General features: G+C 45.7%; 1 protein-coding gene across 3 annotated transcripts in view; it reads left to right on the top strand.

The window, feature by feature from the left end:
- helz2a (helicase with zinc finger 2a) overlaps positions 1 to 21,396 on the top strand; it is a 192,760-nt gene that overhangs the window by 124,194 nt on the left and 47,170 nt on the right. For all 3 annotated transcript variants that reach the window (XR_015080626.1, XM_086005343.1, XM_086005342.1), the window contains exons 13-15: positions 5,691 to 5,849; positions 7,333 to 7,477; positions 18,122 to 18,238. Coding sequence is in view for 2 of the 3 variants with exons in the window: in XM_086005343.1 (XP_085861469.1) it covers positions 5,691 to 5,849; positions 7,333 to 7,477; positions 18,122 to 18,238 (421 nt within the window). In the remaining variant the exon portion in view is untranslated. The remainder of the gene's footprint in view (positions 1 to 5,690; positions 5,850 to 7,332; positions 7,478 to 18,121; positions 18,239 to 21,396) is intronic.

Below are 21,396 nucleotides of genomic sequence, written 5' to 3'. Positions count from 1 at the left end.
CAACACAAACGATAGTCGAAAACTCATGTACCCGCCCTGTTAGGTTGCACAGATAGGAATTATATAGACAAATTCCCCAGGATAAAACCACTGTACACTTAACACTTGAGAACTTTATTTAATTATTTGTTAGATAAAGGTGTAGTGCCAGAGGACTGGCGGATAGGTAATGGTATACCTATATTTAAGAAGATAGAACATGTCCAGGGAATTATAGACCAGTCAGCTTAACATCGGTGGTAGGAAAAATAATGGAATCCCTACTAAAGGAGAAAATAGAAAAACACCTAGGGGGAGAAATTCGGGTCATTTGCTCCTCCCGTTAGCACGCCCGGGGGGCACTAATGGGGCGCAAACGACTTTGCGACCGAGCACGGCGCCGCTAACACCTCCCGCCATATTTGGTGGGAGTTTAGCAGCGGCACTACGGCATTGCACCCCGATCTCCTGCATCCGGAGATCGTGACGTCATCTCCGGGCACATCGCCCCGTTAGCGCCCCAGGTCCTAAATTGGGTATCGCCTCCTGAAGCTGCGCCAGGCGATAACAGCGACAGCTTCAGGGGATGTGTACTGGGCGGCCGGCTACTGCCGGGGCAAAAATTAAAGGGGAGGTGGCCGGCTGCTGTGAAAAAAATGTGCTGTTTTTGTTGCCGCTCCGGTCGTGGTTTGTTGGCAGGTTCGGTGCCGCGATCACTCAGCCTGGCACTCTGCTTGCGTGCCGGGCTGATCGCATGGTACCCCCCGCTCCTCGCTAGTCCAGGTAGGTGGTTTCTTCTTTGGCAGAGTATGCAGCTTGGGCCCTTCCCTTTAATTGAGGGAGGAGCCCCTTGTACATGGCAGCGATACAAGGCCCAGTGCGTAGTGCTGCTGAGCCATGCGCCCCGCTCCTCCCCCAAGAAGGAAGTGGAACACTTAATTTAGCGTTCCACTTCCTTCCGGGGGCGGTAACACGAATTTAGCGAGCGGGGTGGAACTTCTGCGTCTGGCGCAAAATGTCTCGCCTCCCGGATGTTACCGCCCCCAAACGGGGCGATACGCAATTTCTCCCCCATAGAAACCAAAAATATAATAATGAATAGTCAGCATGGATTTCAAAAGGGAAAGTCTTCCTTGACCAACCTCATCGAATTCTTTGAAGAGGTAACAGAGAGAGTAAACAAGGGTAATGCAGTAAATGCAATTTTTCTAGATCTTCAAAGGGCCTTTGATAAGGTGCCACATAATAGACTAATGAATAAGGTTGGAGCATGCAAAGTCACGGGACAAGTAGCAGAATGGATAGCTAGCAGGCTGCAAGACAGGCAGTGGAGAGATGGGGTAAAGGGTAACTATTCAGAGTGGCAGAAGGTGGAAAGTGGGGTCCCACAAGGATCAATGCTGGGACCACTGTTGCTCACAATTTATATTAACAATTTGGACTTTGAAATCAAAAACACACACCGCGATTTTCTGGTTCGAGGTGGCTTAGGAGCAGGTCAGGTGACTTCCGGGTTCCAGTCCCGCCCCCAACGACATCTGGCCCACAGACGTGATTTTGCGTCAATTGGCCTTGTTAAGCCTGCTCTGTGGGCTTGCCGGCCAATTAGGAGGAAGCTGGTGTCATGATGACATCATTTGATGATGCGTCATCTGCCGGTTTTCTTAAAGGGGCCACGCACATATTTTTTTGACAGCTGATTTCTCAGTGTTTGACAGCATTGAGGTGCTGCAAACACTGACAATCACTGTACAAAGGTGAACTCTTGCACCCAGACTCTCCAGTGACTCTGTCCTTAGGCTAGAACAGATGGCAGCTGCAGGTGAGGTTACAGAAGCGATCTGTCACTGGTGAGAGAGGTTCTCCCAATGAGGTGGGACTACACATACAAATCAAAACTTGTTACCTACAGAAAAGTCTAAATGCTTTAAAAATGAATTTCCAAACATTTTCTTATGTCTGAAACTCACCAGTGCACCATTGGATCCTTCACACCACCTCTGCAGCTGTCATCAATGCAGAAACATTACAGCAGACTCACAACACGCCACACTTACCTGGTGTGGTGTCCTGATATCGGGAAGCCCGCAGTAGAAGTGTCAAAATTGGAAAAAGCCTGTTAACTGCCTGTTAACAACCTGTTAACAAGCAGTTAAGTGGCTATAATCCTCTTCCCGCCGCTAGGTGTCGGGTCCATGCGCAAATCGGGACCCGACACTTGGGAAGATTGATTGGAGGTGGGTTGACAGCGGGTTTCCGACCCGCTGTCAATCTTTGCAATTTTGCCGGATGTCCCGCCTCCAAACCCGCCCCCTGAGTGCCGGCAAAATTCCGGCCACAGTTTTTAAGTTTGCAGATGACATCAAATTGGGGGGATAGTCAATACTGAGGAGGACAGCAACAACTTACAAGAAAACATTAATAAACTTGCAGAATGGGCACATAATTGGCAAATGAATTTCAACATAGATAAGTGTGAGGTATTACATTTTGGTAATCAAAATAAGGAGGTCACATTATTTGGAAAATAAGAATCTAAATGGGATAGAGGAGCAAAGGGATCTGGGAGTATAAATACACAAATCACTAAAAGTAGCGACGCAGGTTAATAAGGCCATAAAGAAAAGCAAACCAAGAACTGGGGTTTATTTCTAGAGGGATAGAATCAGGGGAAGGCGTTCAACAGGGTGGATCACGAATATTTATTTGAAACTCTGTGGGCATTCATGTTTGGGATGCATTTCATTGCCCGGATCCGACTTCTGTACCCCACTGTAGAGTGTCTGATTAAGGTTAATGGGTGTTTGAGGGCGCTCCTTCACTTTGGGAGAGGAGTGCGTCAGGGATGCCCCATGTCTGGCCAGTTGTATTCCATCTGCGTGGAACCTTTTCTGCGCCTCTTATGGAAGAGGTTTATGGGACTGGCTCTGTGCGGGCTGGACATGGAGGTTGTCCTCTTGGCTTATGCTGATGACATGCTCCTCATGTTCACAGATCCCGTTGACTTGCGGAGGATGCACGAGTGCCAGCAGGTGCTCAATTGAGAGAAATGTTCTGGACTCCTGGTGGTCAGTGGCGGGTAGACTCACTGCCAGAGGAGCTCAGGCATTTTGCCTGGAGCACCACTCATCTCCTCTACCTGGGAGTTTACCAGAGCCTTGCCGAGGAAGCCTGGCTGGCAAACTGGAAAGAGTTGGAGGCCAAACTCACCACTCACCTAGGGTGCTGGACAGGACTGCTCTGAGTACTGTCCGACAGGGGTTGAGTGCTGGTCATAAATCAGCTGGTGGCCGCTATGCTGTGGTATCGGTTGGTCACTTTGATCCATCCCCCTGAGTTTGTCGCCAAGATTCAGAGGAAGCTCATTGACTTCATCTGGGACAAAGGGTGGCATTGGGTCTTTGCTGCGGTTTTGAGTCTCCTGCTTAGCGAGGGTGATCAGGCGCTGGTGTGCGTCCATACGCAAGCTGGGACTTCAGACCCTGCAGAGATACCTGGACATCAAGGATCTTCCTAGGTGGTGTGCACTGGCAACATATTTCTTCTGCCAGCTGCACAGCCTCAATTACAACACACAGTTCCTGGAAAACGTTATGATGAAGGGTCATCGACCTGAAACGTTAACTCTGTTTCTCTCTCTACAGATGCTGCCTGACCTGCTGAGTATTTCCAGCATTTTCTGTTTTTATTTTTAATAAAAAAAGGAAGGTTGGGACGGGAATAGGGCCATTAAGGGATAGACAGGATAATACCACAGGTAACAAAAGAGAGATAGCAGAAATATTGAATAATTATTTTGCTTCAGTATTTCCCAGGGAGATAGAACAGGTGGTCATGACATTGGATGATGAGATTAGCAATGAGATAAGTGCATTTAAAATAAAGAAAGGGGATATATTAAATAAACTAATCAAACTCAAAGAGGATAAAACCCCTGGTCCAGATGGATTACACACATGCATTTTAAAAGAACCTAGGGAAGAGATAGCAGCGGCATTACTACGCATATTTAATAATTCGTTAGAAAAAGGTGTAGCGCCAGAGGACTGGTGGATAGCTAATGTAACACCGATATTTAAGAAGGGGAATAGAATATGTCCAGGGAATTATAGACCAGTCAGCTTAACACCGGTCGTAGAAAAAATAATGGAATCCCTACTAAAGGCGAAAATATAAGAACATCTAAAAACTAAAAATGTAATAATGAATAGTCAGCATGGATTTCAAAAGGGAAAGTCTTGCTTGACCAACGTTATTGAATTTTTTGAAGCGGTAACAGGGAGAGTAGACAATGGTAATGCTGTAGATGTAATTTATTTGGATTTTCAAAGGCCTTTGATAAGGTACCCCATAATGATGAACAAGGTCAGAGAATGGGGAGCCAGGGGACAAGTAGCAGAATGGATTGCTGGCTGGCTTCAGGACAGAAAGCAGAGAGTAGGAGTAAAGGGTAGCTATTCACAGTGGCAGAAGGTGGGTAGTGGTGTTCCACAAGGATCAGTGCTGGGACCACTGCTGTTCACAATTTATATTAACGATTTAGACTTTGGAATCAAAAACACAATTTCTAAATTTACAGATGACACCAAATTGGGGTGGATAGTCAATACTGAGGAGGACTGCAACAGATTACAGGAGGACACTAATAAACTTGCAGAATGGGCATATATTTGGCAAATGAAGTTCAACACAGATAAATGTGAGGTATTACATTTTGGTGGGAAGAATAGGGAGGTCACTTATCACTTGGAGGGTGCGAGTCTAGGTGGGGTAGAGGAACAAAGGGATCTCAGAGTACAAGTCACTAAAAGTTTCAACACAGGTTAGCAAGGCCATAAAATAAGCAAACCAAGCACTAGGGTTTACTTCTAGCGGTATAGAATTGAAAAGTAGGGAAGTTATGCTAAACCTGTATCGAACCTTGGTTAGACCACCCTTAGAGTATTGCGTACAGTTCTGGTCACCATATTATAAAAAGGATATAGAGACACTGGAGAGGGTGCAGAGAAGATATACAAGGATGATACCAGAAATGCGAGGGTATACAAATCAGGAAAGGATGAACAGGCTGGGTCTCTTTTCTCTTGAAAAAGAAGGCTGAGGGGTGACCTAATAGAGGTTTTTAAAATTATTAAAAATGTTGATAGAGTGGATACAGAGAGAATGTTTCCACTTGTGGGGAAGAGCATAACTAGAGGCCATCAATATAAGATAGTCACCAAGAAATCCAATAGGGAATTCAGAAGAAACTTCTTTACCCAAAGAGTGGTGAGAATGTGGAACTCGCCACCACAGGGAGTGGTTGAAGCGAATAGTATAGATGCATTTAAGGGGAGGCTAGATAAGCATATGAGGGAAAAGGGAGTAGAGGGTTATGCTGATAGATTTAGATGAGGAAAGATGGGAGGAGGCTCGAGTGGAGCATAAACGCCGGCATGGACTGGTTGGGCCAAATGGCCTGTTTCTGTGCCATATATCCTCTATAATCCGATGTAATTTATTGTGTATCTCCTAAAGAACAAACTTTTTGCCTTACCCAAGAAAGGACTGAGCGTGTATGACTGCAGTATCAAGAACTACACAGCCTGCGCTTGGTGCTGAATACACACTCTTGATCTTCATTCTGCTGTGTTAAGTTTTGAGCAGCGTATGATGGATCAGCCCATTGTTTATTCATGCTGTACATTCACACTAGTAACCTTATTTTGTAGGAACAGGAAAAACTATGGTTGGAGTTCACATCGTGTACTGGTTCTATAACATGAATTGTGATCATAACAGCCACACCTATCCACTGGAAACTGATGGCCAAGCTAAAAGCCGTATACTTTACTGTGGACCTTCCAACAAGTCTGTCAATGTTGTTGCTGGTAATGTTTCAGTTAAACCATATAACTTGGATCACTTAAATTCACTCATGTTTATTCTTTGAGTCACTGACTCAGATTCTCTCATTGACTGCACACACTCATTAATTGCCTCAGACTCACACGCATTCAAACACTGACATATTTGCACACATTCTAAAAATGCCACTGATTGAATCACATGCTGGTTTGCACACACACATACATACACACATGAACACCCAGATTACCCGAGTATTTTGTGAGATCTATGCCACAAAGCACCAACATGATATGAAAAGTACTAGTTACTGCCAAAAATATTTTTAAACTATGCATGTTTTACACACATACATACACACTCGCACAATATCTGTCACAGCTCTGCAGATAACAATTCAGTCGTAGGGTTTGGCCAATGTAAGAAACGGTCATCTGAATCCTTGAATTGAACAATTCTCTTTTATTCCACTGCCAGCTATCTAGCAGTTTCCGTTTGTTACCAGTTGGAATGTAATTTTTATAATTGGTTTTTAAATTAATATTTGATGTATTTTTGTGCTTATGAAGATGAGGGATGTCAATGATGGTAACAATTTTTTTTTCTGTTTTTCATATCCTGTGTCAGCATCAAGCACTTCCAAGTTAGGTATAGTTTAAAAGATCTCTCTCATCTGCTCCCAAATGTGCTTCAGAAAAGCACTGCCTAATGCATTAGTGCAATGTTTTCATTTCCCACATCTACTATCCTTATAGCCTGTCTCAGCAAGATTGTCAATTTAAAGAAAGAAGTTGCATGTAACATCTTACGTCCTCAAGTTGTCTAAAAGCACTTTACAACCAATGGATTACTTTAGAAGTGCAGTCAATTTTGTTATGTAGGCAAATGCAGGAGTCAATTTGCAAAAAGCAAGATTCCATGAACATAAAATGAATAATTGCCCAGATCATCTGATTTTCCATAGTGTATGTTGACAAAGCAATGTTGGCTAGGACACTTGGAGAACTGCAACACTTCTTTGAATAGTGCCATTGGTTCTTTTACATCCACCTAAGCAGGCAGATGGAGCCTCAATTTAACATCTTATCTGAAGGATAGCACCTCCAAAAATGCAGCACCCCCTCAATACTGCACTCAAGTGACAGCCTAGATTATGCACTAAATCTGTAGTGTGGTATGAACCCACAACCTTCTGACTCAGAGATGAAAGTGCTACCAACTACATCAAGTTTATACTAATTAATGGTAAATTGTGTGCAATTTTGTGCTGTAAACATTGCCCAACGGGAACAAGGCAAACACATTTCACAATGAGCTCATACAACCATCAGATAGAGGAGACATTTATCCCATCAGTCTGAGCAGCATCAAAAAGAATGTGTTTTTTATATTGTAGAATGTTAATTTGACTATATCATGATAAGTCAAGGTGAGCAGTATCTTGAATATGTTTATAAAGATTTATTTTTCAGTGAGACGTTAAATATTTATATCTGCTCTGTGTAGAGTACCTGCTGAAGCTGCAAAAACATCTGAGACCACTCCGTGTTTATAGTGAGCAGATGGAGATGGTGGATTTTCCATATCCTGGGAGCAACCTGGTGATGTCTAAGAAGTCTGTCAGGGAAGGAAAACCAAAATCTAACCTGAGGTGGATATTTCTCTTTCAAATTTGGTAGCACTTGATTCGAAGTTACTCTCATCGTATGGCGGTCTTTAACACCACTTTATAAGTTATAGTTACAGAACATGTAATTATATATGGAGATGTGACTAATACACCATGAACCAAAATTCCATGGGCACTTCGACCAGCCATTGACCTTGTCCCAAATCGCAGGGACAGGGTCATTTATGTACTCAGTTGAATTGCCCGCATATAGTGGTGCAACAGAGGCGCCCATCCCAATGAGGTGACAAAGTCAGAACAGCACCTTGCCCACCCTTCTTGAACTGTAATTTGTGGCGGTTCTTATATGGGGTGGAAACCTAGTGGATCTGGGTTCCACCCCAAATTGCAACCACCCCACCAAGATCATAGAATTATAGAACAAAACAACACAGAAGGAGGCCCATTGTGCTTGTGCCGGCTCTTTGAAAGAGCTATCCAAATAGTCCCATTCCCCTGCCTTTTCCCTTGGCCCTGCAAATTTTTCACCTTCAAGTATTTATCCTGTTCCCTTTTGAAAGTTATTAGTGAATCTGCTTCTACCACCTTTTCAGGCAGCGCATTCCAGATCATAACAACTCGCTGTGTAAAGAAATTTCTCTTCATCTCGCCTTTGGTTCTTTTGCCAATTACCTTAAATCTGTGTCCTCTGGCTACTTACCCTTCTGCCACTGGAAACAGTTTCTTTTTATTTATTCTATCAAAACCCTTCATGATTTTGAACGCCTCTATTAAATCTGCCTTACACCTTCTCTGCTCGAAGGAGAAGAATGCCAGCTTCACTAGTTAAACAGAATTCGCTCAACGTGGGGGGCTTGAACCCACGACCCTGAGATTATGAGCTAGCTGGCATCATGCTGCATTTTTGCCTTCCCTGAGTCCTGGACTTTCGCACTGTGCGTTTATGGTAAATCCGTTTTGTTAGTGTATTTCTCTTTTATCAATCCTGAGGGTTTAATTCTCCATGTTGGCTATTTTAATTTTAAAACCATTACTGACTACATTAAAATAGCGTAGACAGAACTTTAAGGGGAGATTATCCTGGTCCGTGCCCAGGGTCTGTACCCTCGTACACAGTGAATATCAGAAAATTGGGGGAGTCGGAGCACACACATCTGATTTTCATTCATATAAAAGGCGGAAAATCGGCCCAGTTGTTTTACAGGTGTGTGCTCTGACCTCCCTGATTTTACAATATTTTAGTGCACCAGGGCACAGTCACAGGTAAATCTCTGCATTAACGTTTAGCTAAAAATAGAAATGAAATACCTTCAAACTACAATACACAATGGCATGCAGTTTCCGCATGATAGGTGGGTGGAATCAGATGAAATAGCGCAAAAGGCCGCAGAATTTTAAACGTAAGTAAGTTGCGCCCATAACCACTTTACGCTGGAGTATCCGTGATCTTTGGGCACACAGGCACCTGTGGTCACATGAATCCAGCGTTAACTGTTGAATCCGTGATTCTTAAAGTATGGTGTTTTCCAATAACTAGATGGGGGCTGTAAATTAACAATCAACAGGTGTTTACTGGAGGAGGGTAGTCTAAAGACTAACAGTACAGATGCCTGCTCAAGGCTTATATACAGGTGTGGTCACTGCCGGTACTACAGTATACAGGAGCTGTAAAAGTAGTTCTCTCTTAAAGGTACATACACTACATTAACCACCTGCACCTACAGTGACCAGCAGTCAATTGAAGCCTGACCCAGGTCTGTTTCTCCTACTGCTGCTGCAATTACTTTAAATTATGTTTAAATTAGTCGAAATTCAGTCAATTACACCTGTCTGGCTTCAATTGAGTGCTGGTCACCGGTCTTATGGACCAAGGGCAGATCAAAGCAGTCACTTGAAGCCAATTAAAAACTAAGACCAAGAGTATTAAATCAGTCAGTTGAAGAATGGCTCATTTCCTGGCAATCCCCCTCTCCCCTTGGTGATGCTGGAGGTTGCCCTGTTCCAGTCAAGAATCGATTACACTGCTTGATTGCACTGATTCATGGGAGATTTTATGTTCGGGCTTATGCTAATGAGTTTGCACGGAAACTTCAGCGTAATTTTACCTCGGCAAAACCCAGTGTAATCTGGGCACAGTTTGCCGATTGCGCCCCGAGCAGAAACTCCATGCTTATGCGCGAAAGCAGATCTAGTAGGTGGTACTTTCCATAAGTAAATGAATGTGTTGTGAAACGTATGTGAGCCATACAGTACCAAATGCCTTGTCACCTTTTACTCATATTCTAGTGACAATAGGCAGCAGATTGCCCCAGTGACATCCAGGGCCAGTGATCTTGTGGGTCACATTGAAAACCTCAATACATGAATATGTATGGTTGTAGATTGAAATTGGTGCTGGGCTTTAACTAATGAGCATTAATAGTGTGAAATACAATGCCCAGTCTGGGCTTAAAGGAGTTTAATAAATAAAAAATGCACTGCTTTACAATAGATTTGACAAATTTAAATCACAAATGATACTATCTTACGTTACTCGCCCTCCATCCTAGTTCATTGCGTTCTGTAGTAGAGATTTTTGAATGGTCCAGAAATTCGGGTCGGGGGCTTCCCGCGGGTGTAAGCCCCCGACCTGCACTTACCTTGTGCGCCGGCCGCTGAGCTGTGGGCCCACGTGGAATTCCGATCCGGGGCCTGCTCCAGCTACCGGCGCGCAGTGCTTGCATATCCCAGGGGCACAGTTAGTTCGATGCGTCCCCTGGGATCACGTGGGCCATGGGGAGCCAATCGGAGCAGGGAATGCTCCATTCATAAGATTGACAGGAAGACCTGTCAAAAGTTATAAATACTACGGCCCCAAAACAGCACTAAATCTTCAACTAAATTTTTTTTTTAATCAAATTTTTAAAATAAACTATAAATTACATGAAATAACTATTTTAAACAATAATTTAAATTTTTGAAAAAAATATTTTTATTTTCTAACGGGGCTAAAAATAAACTTACCTTGCTTTAAAGTATTTAAAAATAATAAACCTGTGGAAAAAATGTTTTAATTTTAATTAATTCACCACTTACCTTGTAAAAAGCAGGCCTTACGCCTGCTTTTTACATGTCTAACTTCTGGAGACTTACCCTCCCGGGAAAACCTGTAAAAAAAAACGAAGTTCGATGCGCACGCGCAGCCTCTCCTGCGCACGCGTTTGACCTCTGAACCTCTTCGTTCAGGGGAATGGAAGTGCTGATTTCCCGCGCATGCGCAGTGCATGCAGGAAACCGACACTTCCATTGGGCTTACGGGTGAGTACCCTGTGCATACTCACCCGTGGAGACCCGAATTTCTGGTATGGGTGAAATTGAAATCAACTAACACATTGCGTTTCCATACAGTACTGCAATACCAGTAGCAAATCTGTCAGAGATGGCAGTGTTCCCCAATCCTGTTCAGATTTTTCCTGTGGGTTGCACTTTTTGGGGTACTTTTCCAACATATTTAGTTTATTTTTCCTGTATATCCATAGAAACCATAAAGAAAGTCTGGATTTTCCTGCAATCATTGGGAAACTGGTAAGGCGGGACTTCTGGCTGCTCATGTGATCCTGCCAGCACCTGACTGCCCATGTGATCCCGCTGGCACCTGACTGCCCATGTGATCCCGGCAGCACCTGACTGCCCATGTGATCCCGGCAGCACCTGACTGCCCATGTGATCCCGCCAGCACCTGACTGCCCATGTGATCCCGCCAGCACCTGACTGCCCATGTGATCCCGCCAGCACCTGACTGCCCATGTGATCCCGCCAGCACCTGACTGCCCATGTGATCCCGCCAGCACCTGACTGCCCATGTGATCCCGCCAGCACCTGACTGCCCATGTGATCCCGCCAGCACCTGACTGCCCATGTGATCCCGCCAGCACCTGACTGCCCATGTGATCCCGCCAGCACCTGACTGCCCATGTGATCCCGCCAGCACCTGACTGCCCATGTGATCCCGCAAGCACCTGACTGCCCATGTGATCCCGCCGGTACCTGACTGCCCATGTGATCCTGCGACACCTGACTGCCCATGTGATCCTGCCAGCACCTAACTGCCCATGTGATCCCGCCCGCACCTGACTGCCCATGTGATCCTGGCTGCCCATGTGATCCTGCGGCACCTGACTGCCCATGTGATCCCGCCAGCACCTGACTGTCTATGTGATCCTGACTGCCCATGTGATCCTGCGGCACCTGACTGCCCATGTGATCCCGCCGGCACCTGACTGTCTATGTGATCCTGACTGCCCATGTGATCCTGCGACACCTGACTGCCCACGTGATCCCGCCAGCACCTGACTGCCCACGTGATCCCGCCAGCACCTGACTGCCTATGTGATCCTGCGACACCTGACTGCCCATGTGATCCTGCGACACCTGACTGCCCACGTGATCCCGCCAGCACCTGACTGCCCACGTGATCCCGCCAGCACCTGACTGCCTATGTGATCCTGCGACACCTGACTGCCCATGTGATCCTGCGACACCTGACTGCCCACGTGATCCCGCCAGCACCTGACTGCCCACGTGATCCCGCCAGCACCTGACTGCCCACGTGATCCTGCCGGCACCTGACTGCCCATGTGATCCCGCCCGCACCTGACTGCATTTTCCTTGGGGGGGAACCTCATTGAGTATGCAGGGAGGGATTGGAGTCAGAATTCTGCTAGTGACTAGGTCGCCACAATTAGGAGGGAAGGCAATTGGGGTGAGCCGCATCAAGTAAAATGCTGCTGCAGCTAAATTAGCCAGAAGCAGAGCAAGTGATTAAGATGGGGAGTAAGAAGGAGAGAGAGAAAGAAAGAGATTTGCAGCTATAACTGAAGGCAAAAAAAATGATCGAAGGAGGAGCATCATCTCTAGATCTGCAATGACCAAGGCCCCACGATTCTTAGATACTATTATGTCCGTGTGTAATTGAGACACGGACTGCAGGAGTTGGTTACAACAGGTCTTTACTGAGTGGAGACAAACTGGAACTAACTATGCAAAGTTACTACACAGGCTTATATACAGGGGTGGTCACTACTGGTACTGCAGTATACAGGGGCTGCAGAATATAGTTCCTTCTGCAAAGTACATACACTACAATTCCTCCCCTTTTAGCTAAACAGTACATAACATTCGATTAATAATTAAATAACATATTTACAATTACAGTGGCTAGATACATTAGCTGAAGTTAAGCAATTATAAGTTCAGTCTTTGAGGAGGCTTCCTGATTCTGTCTGGATAACGCCTCTTTGGGGTATCAGGTTCTTCTGGCAAAGTTGATTCGGGATCAACGTCGTTGTTTGGTTCGTCTGCTTCCAATATCACCGATTCTGAGGTAGATGCAATTGGTGCTTCGGTTTCATCACCAGGTGTATCGGATCGTGGTGTGGAATTGACGTTTTCCAGTGACTCTAGAATCTGGTCAGCATGGCGTCTTACAATGCTCTCTCCAACATCCATGGTATACATTAGGGGTCCTTGCCATGTGCAGATCATTCCTGGCTGCCATTTCTCTGTGCGGTAGTCCCGGGCCAAAACTGGTTGACCTATCTTAAAACTCCTGGTCGGCCTTTCATTCATATTCTGAAACTGCCTGTTCTCCACATCTCTTCTGATGTTTGGCTTAACCAAATCCAAGTGGCATCGTAGTCTTCGATTGAAGAACATCATGGCTGGAGTTTGGTTGGTAACCGCATGTGTCACATTCCGGTAGGCAAACAAGAAGTTATCCACCTTGTGTTGTAGGGGTATGTCTTCATTACACATTGCCTTGATAGCCTTCTTGAATATTTGAATGAACCTCTCAGCCAATCCATTGGTGGCTGGATGATATGGGGCGGATGTGTAATGCTTAACAGCATTGTTCTTTAAGAACCTCCGGAACTCGTCAGACACAAACTGTGGTCCATTGTCGGAGCAAATCTGTTCAGGCAGCCCATTTCTGGCGAATATGGTTTGTAAGACTGTGATAGTTTTTTCTGTAATGGTTGAGGACATTTTTATTACCTCTGGCCACTTTGAATGTGCATCCACCGCAATTAAAAACATCGAGTCCATAAATGGACCAGCAAAATCAATGTGCACCCTTTGCCATGGAGATGAGGGCCACTCCCATGGATGTAGAGGGGCTTGTGGTGGGGCATTTTGGACCTTCTGGCATCCTGTACAGCTCTTGGTCATCTCTTCGATTTCTCTATCGATTCCCGGCCACCACACAAACGCTCTGGCTAAGTTCTTCATTTTTACCCCTCCCAGATAACCTTCATGAAGCTCATTGAGCACTCTATCCTTGAATTTGGGTGGAATTACTACTCTGGATCCACACATCAAGGTTCCTCTGCACACTGACAGCTGTTCTCTTCTTGGCGAGAATGCTGGCAACAGTGGTTCGCCATGTGCTGGCCATCCCTTCACCGTTAAATCATAGACCCAGGAGAGTGTCGGGTCATTTCGTGTTTCCTTTTCTATGTTTGCATTCGTCACAGGTAGACATTCGACTATGGTCGAGTGGAATATCTCCACAGGATCCACTGCAGGTGCTTCTTCCACCGTCGGCAACGGTAGGCGCGACAATCCATCAGCATTCCCATGCTGTTTAGTTCCTTTGTACTCGATGTCATATTGGTGTGCCCCTAGGAAAAGGGACCACCTCTGTAGCCGTTGTGCTGTCATTATCGGGACGCCCTTCTGAGGGTTGAAAATGGAGACAAGAGGTTGATAATCAGTTAGTAGAGTAAATTTCTGACGTGCAGGTAGTGATTGAACTTCTTCACCCCCCACACCAGGCTGAGGGCCTCTCTGTCAATCTGGGCGTAGTTACGCTCGGCTGAAGTTAACGAGCGTGACGTAAAAGCTATCGGCCTCTCTGAACCATCAAGGAATTTATGTGACAGTACTGCTCCAATGCCATAGGGAGATGCATCACACGCCAGTCTTATCGGTAGTGATGGGTTGTAGTGAGCCAATACTTCTCTTGAAGTGATTAGGTCTTTACTCTTCTGAAAGGCCCGCTTACATTCATCACTCCATTTCCATGCTACTCCAGTTTGTAGTAGGGCGTTCAGTGGGTGCAGAATTGTGGACAAATTCGGCAAAAACTTATGGTAGTAATTCACCAATCCGAGGAATGAGCTCAGTTGCGACACATTTTCAGGCGCTGGAGCCTAAACCACCGCTTCAATTTTGTCAGGGGACTTATGTAACCCCTCTTCATCAATCACGTGGCCACAATATGATATCTGTTTCTTAAAAAACTCGCACTTGGGGCGATTGGCTCGTAGCCCATGTTCTCTTAGTCTAGTGAGCACCTGCTCTAGGTTGGCAAGGTGTTCACTGTCATCTTCACCTGTCACTAGGATGTCGTCCAAGTAACACTGAGTCCTCGGAATCCCTTGCAGGACTTGTTCCATTGCTCTTTGCCATATCGCCGGAGCTGATGCTACTCCGAATACCAGTCGATTATACTGGTAAAGACCTTTGTGAGTGTTTATCGTGAGATACTTCCTAGGGGATTCTTCAACCTCCATCTGCAAATATGCTTGTGCTAGGTCAATTTTTGTAAAACGCTTCCCTCCAGATAGTGAGGCGAAAATATCTTCTACCCTCGGGAGAGGATATTGTACTGTGTGAAGGACTGGGTTCACCGTCACCTTGAAGTCCCCACAGATGCGAACCTTCCTTGGCTCCTCAGACCTATTGTTTAACGTTTTCTTCATGACAGGAACGATGGGTGTCACCCACTCGCTCCAGTCGACCTTAGATAACACGCCTGCATTCTCCAGATTCTCCAGCTCTGCCTCAACGGCTGGGCGAATTGCATACGGTACCGGTCTTGCTTTGAAAAACTTGGGAATTGCATTCTCTTCTATTTTTATCGAGGCGGTTACGCCTTTAAGAGTTCCCAGTTCTTGTTGAAATACCTCTTTGGCGTTAGCTAAGATTTTTGACAATCGTCCAGGTGTGACGTCGTCATCCTTTTTACCAGCCACCGTCAGTGCCTGAATGGAGTGCCAATCTTAACTTATCTTTCTGATCCATTCATGTCCCAATAACGGTGGTCCACCATCTTGCAGTATGTACAGATACAATTTCTGTATTTCCTTGCCGTTGTATTCGACAGGCACCCTTATTTTCCCTCTGGCATATACTTTCTGCCCCGTGTACGTCTTCAAGACAATGGATGTCTCTTTCAAGGGTATGTGTGAGAATAGCCGCTCATAGTCTCGTCGATTCATGACGGTCAGGGCTGATCCTGTATCCAATTCCATTTTGACTTGGGACCCTGCTATCGTGAGGGTGACCCACATGGTTCGGTGATCCTCTTTTGCGATTACGTTGTGAAGTTTGAGACAGCTTAGTCTCTTGTTCCCGGATTCACTATCGCTCTTCTGGTCTTCAGAACTACTGTCTGTCATCTTTTGTACTTTCCTGTACTGTTCCTTAGTAGCCTTTTTGTTGTCGTTAGTCTTCTTCCCAGACCTGCAAACTCGTGCAATGTGTCCCATCTTTCTGCATTGCCTGCATATTTTGTCCTTGGACCAGCAGTCCTTCTGGTCATGGGTTGTTCTGCCACAGCGATAACATTTTTCAAATCCCCGTGTCATTTCGTGGGTGCCGTATTCCTGTGGCTTTTGCTGTATTTCCGCAGCTCCCCTTGCTGCTGCTTCGTACGATACTGCCACGCTGAAAGCCTTATCTAGCATCAGCTCTTTCTCTGAGAGTAACCTCTTCTGGGTTCCTTCACTCAGGAGTCCACAGACAAATTTGTCCCATAGTGTATCTGTCAGTCCTGCTCCGAACTGGCAGTGCTTTGATAGCTTGCGTAGTTCTGTAAGGTAATCAGCATTGCTCTCATCTTTATGCTGATTTCTCCTGTGGAATTTAAATCTTTCTGCTATCAGGTGTTCCTGTAGGATATCAACAATTTCGTTAAAACTCTTCGCCATCGGTTTGGCTGGAGTAATCAGGTTCCGCAATAGGCCGTACGTTCTTGCGCCCATTAAGTTTAGTAGTACCGATGCCTTTTTCTCATCGGCTACTTCGTTTGCCTTGCAATATACTTCGACTCTTTCCACATACGTGGTCCAGTCTTCTATTGCATTATCGAAGGCAGTGATATTGCCAGTCTTCGGCATCTTGGAAATCTAAGATGGCGCCTCCCGCGCTTTGCCTTCTTCCCCGCTGGATTAAGATGGCGCCTCCCGCGCTTTCCGTCTTCTCCGCTGCTGCTAGCGCTGTTGCTGGCGACGCCCTATGGTCTTCGCGCACTTCCCCCCGCGCTGCTGCTAACGCCGCTCTCCGCAGTTCCCGTGGCAAACTGCAGCTTCTCGCGGCTTTCTGCGCTTCTAATTTCTTTTATTTTCCCATCGTCAGAGCAACCCTACGGGACACTTTCCTCCCTCTTCTCGGGTCTGTACACTGCCCGGCTTCGTAGCACCGGCCGCGCCCTGTGTGCTCCACCCTCTCTCTCTCCTCTTCCCGACAATGCTGCTCGGCCCCGTTGAAAAGCCACCCGATTGAGCTCTAGCCCGCCGCAGCCCAGGAAGGATCAGTGTACTACCTGCCACCAGCCCGATTAGCTGGAACACCATAGACAGGATAACCAAGCCCCGCTCTCGACAGCCTCTCCTGCAAATCTTCAACTCCGATGAATCAGAGGCGGTTGCCCACGGTCGACGCCCGTTTCTTCTGTTTGTTTTTTTTTTCTTTCTTCTTTCTGGCCTCGACCTCTAACAACTTCGCTTCAGGGATGGATCCCCATGAGGTGGTGCAGAACTGTAGGTAAGTTCGGATCCCATCCTCGTCGCCAGTATTATGTCCGTGTGTAATTGAGACACGGACTGCATGAGTTGGTTACAGCAGGTCTTTACTGAGTGGAGACAAAACTACGCAGGCTTATATACAGGGGTGGTCACTACTGGTACTGCAGTATACAGGGGCTGCAGAATATAGTTCCTTCTGCAAAGTACATACACTACAGATACTCCCATGGCAGAGAAAGGTATGAAAAGAAAGGCTTTTTGATACCCATGGAAGTTACCCCAGAAAAAGGATGTGCAGGTTATTCTGGATGGAGTTGGTACTGGCAGCCAGTGCCAACTCTACCGCCCCATGAACAGTTAATCAGTGCTGGAAATGTTTTACTGATCTCACCAGGGTGGCCAAGGTATGTGAAGGCACAAATGAATATGCAGGCGCTGAAATGCTGCTGGAAATGTGACGCATCTCCACATCATCCAGGACCACATAATGTAAAAGAAGAAATTAATAAAGTCCCACATCTCCATATTGTTAAAGCTGCTTCCAAATATTTGAACAACCCAACTCATGCAGCCCAAAATTCATCCAAGACTTGAATACTGCTTTTAAATATGGCATTTAAAGTTAACTATATTTTTGCCAAATTTTTCCTTTCTGATTTACCTCAACTTCAGTCCTGCTCTTTGTAACTTTTGTGGTCTCCTGAACTAAATCTTGCATCTAGGTTTTTCCAATTAAAAAAACTACTCTGTTGGCCTAAGCTCTGGTTGCGGGTGCAATACAGAAGAAACCTTTTTGAATTGAGAAGCTTCATCTACAGGAATAGCCTTTGGTTGAAGTTAAAAGTGATAATTGACTATAGTGCATTTTCTGTTGCAGGCCGATAACCCTACATTACAAAATCCGAGAATCATCAAATCCTTTTGCGGAAGAAATAAAATATTTTGATGTACAGATTCAAAATGGGACAACAGTGACAGAAACTGAAATTGCGCAGTAAGTCAGAAAAAGTGATATTTTATCTGTGAAATCATGTGTTTTTAATTGATAGTATAATTTCTACAGGTAGCTGCTACTTGCTTTAAACAGTCTGTAGGCATCATGCTGTAGGATTTCAATGTTCTAGATTAAAGAGCAGAACCTCCAGGGAAGCAATCTCTGGATGCCTGTCAGTGCCACATGCTGGACCAGACAGGGAGAGAAAGATTAGGATTATCAACGCATGGCTGGAAGAATGGTATGGAAGGGAAGGTTTGAGGTTCCTGGGATACTGGGACCACTTTTGGGGCCAGGAAAGGCTGTACAGATGGGATGGCCTTCACATAAACCAGAGACAAGCCTATGTCCTTGCAGAAAGGGTAATTATGACAGTGGGGAAAGATTTAAACTAGTTAGGGGAGTTGGAGGGGGAAATCCACTGTACCCCTCTCAAGGTATTAAAAAGTGTGAGAAAAAGACCATTAGAACATGTGGGCAGGGTGGGGACAGTTACCCAAATAAGAATTCTGTATAGAAATGCATATAGTACAAGGAAAAAAACCCAAATGAGCTAGAAGCACAAATTCAGCTTAAAAAAGAAAGACTTGGATTTATATGGCGGCTTTCACGACCACAGGACGTCCCAAAGCGCTTTACAGCCAATGAAGTACTTTTGAAGTGTAGTCACTGTTGTAATGAAAGGGAAATCATGTTTAACAAATTTATTAGAGTTTTTTGAGGATGTAACTAACAGGGTAGATAAAAGGGAACTATTGGATGTAGTATATTTGGATTTCCAAAAGGCATTCGATAAGGTGCCACATAAAATGTGGCTACGCAAGATAAAGACTCATGGGGTTGGTGGTAATATATTAGCATGGATAGAGGATTGGTTAAGGGACAGAAAACAGAGAGTAGGGATAAACGGGTCATTCTTCGGTTGGCAGGCTGTAACTAGTGGGGTGCCGCAAGGATCAGTGCTTGGGCCTCAGTTATTTACAATCTATATTAATGACTTAGATGAAAGGACAGAACGTAATGTATCCAAGTTTGCTGATGATACAAAGCTAGGTGGGAAAGTAAGCTGTGAGGACACAAAGAGCCTGCAAAGGGATCTAGACAGGACAAGGGCAATAAGGTGACAGATGGAATACAATGTGAGGAAATGTGAGGCTATTTGTTTTGGTAGGAAGAATAGAAAAACAGAATATTTTTTTAAATGGTGAGAAACTATTAAACGTTGGTGTTCAGAGACATTTAGGTGTCCTTGTATAGGAATCACAGAAAGTTAGCATGCAGGTACAGTGTAATGAAATCTGTTTGTCTTGATCCTGTATTCGTTTTGCACTCATGTATATTACCCTCCCCCACTGTGTATAGTTTCACTTCCTCTTTCCCGACTAACCAGGTTCCAGGTCTTGGCTCTTGGCTCCGCCCCTGACTTCTCTTACATAAAGATCCCAGGATCTGTATGACTCATTCCTGTGAACCAGTCGGCGTGTTGAGATGTTAGCTCTGATCTTAGTGATTAAAAGCCAACTTGTTTAAGTCTATAACTTCTAGTTTTGTGGTTATTGAAAGCCCATCAATTTTAATCACTAAAGAATACTAGGATGGATCGACTCCTAAAACCAGAGCATCTGGACTTGGATCCACATTCTGCTGAAGCATCAAATCAATTTGGACACTGGCTCAAATGCTTCGAACTCTTCGCGGGGGCCTCATCCGCTAGCGAGGTAGATAAACTGAGTCTACTGACTACTCGCATAAGTCATCGGATTTATTCGTTCATCCGGGACGCCACCTCTTACACGGAGGCCATCACTATCCTGAAGGCCCAATACCAGAGGCCGGTAAACGAAGTGTACGCCAGACATCTGCTGGCTACACGCAGGCAGTGACCAGAGGAATCAATGGACGATTTCTTACAGGGCCTAAAGGACCTGGTCCGGGACTGTAACTGCAAGGCCGTGACGGCCAACACGTACTCTGACGAATTGGTCCGCGATTCCTTCATCACGGGCCTCAAATCGAATTATATCCGGCAGAGACTGCTAAAGAAGGAGGTCCTGGACTTAAAAAAGGCAGTGGCCACTGCGCGATCGCTGGACATGGCCCAGAAAAACTCTGACTCTTATTCTTCCGGCCATGCGGCCCTCACCGCCTCGTGCGTGCCGAGGGGGCCGCCATCTTGGAATCAGCCATCTTCCCCATCCAGGTCTCAGACCAGCTCTACGCCGCCGGAGTCCCCACACAGAAGTTCACCCAGGAGTCCTACTACAGCGGCAATGTCTCGAGGCCCGAAATGCTATTTCTGCGGCCAGGCCAAGCACCCCAGACAACGATGCCCAGCGAAGGACGCTACATGCTTCAAATGTAAGAAAAAGGGGCATTTTAGCAAAGTCTGCAGGGGGAATCCGATTTCCAACTCCGTCACCGCCTCGTGCGTGCCGTGCAGGCCGCCATCTTGGGATCTGCCATCTTTTCCCAACTCAACGGCCGCCCAGGGCCCAACAGTGGCTTCGATCACGGTGGATCAATCCAGGCCACACCCGTTGACAAAATCCATGATGGACATACAGGTAAACGGGAATTTAACGAAATGTTTAATTGACTGTGGGAGTACCGAGAGTTTTATCCACCCTAGCCTGGTACGGCGGCACTCATTACCGGTAACCCCTACACGGAGCAGAATTGCTATGGCTGCTAAGCCCCACACTTCTGACATTTTGGGCTACTGTGTGGTAACACTGACTGTAAAAGGCATGGACTACAAGGATTTTAAACTCCTCATGATGCCAGAACTCTGTGTTAATGTAATCTTGGGCCTGGACTTCCAGTGCCACCACGAAAGTGTCGCGCTAGCATATGGCGGGTCCCAGCCGCCACTCACAGTCTGTGGCCTATCAACCTTAAAAATCAGTCCGCCCTCTTTATTCGCTAATCTCGCTCCGAACTGTAGGCCCATAGCGACCAAAAGTAGACGGTACAGTCTGGAAGACAGACACTTTATCAAGGCGGAAGTGGACAGACTCCTGCGGGAAGGCATTATTGAATGCAGTACCAGCCTGTGGCGTGCCCAAGTAGTCATAGTTAAAAATAGCGAAAAGAAACGGATGGTAATTGACTACAGCCAGACTGTTAATATTTATACCCAGCTGGACGCCTACTCTTTA

This window comes from Somniosus microcephalus, chromosome 13, assembly GCF_052327205.1.
Source record: "Somniosus microcephalus isolate GS21.2 chromosome 13, FLI_Smic_1.0, whole genome shotgun sequence".
NCBI lineage: Eukaryota > Metazoa > Chordata > Chondrichthyes > Squaliformes > Somniosidae > Somniosus > Somniosus microcephalus.
Note: the sequence above shows the minus strand (reverse complement) of the source record. Positions and strands in the feature narration are given on the sequence as shown.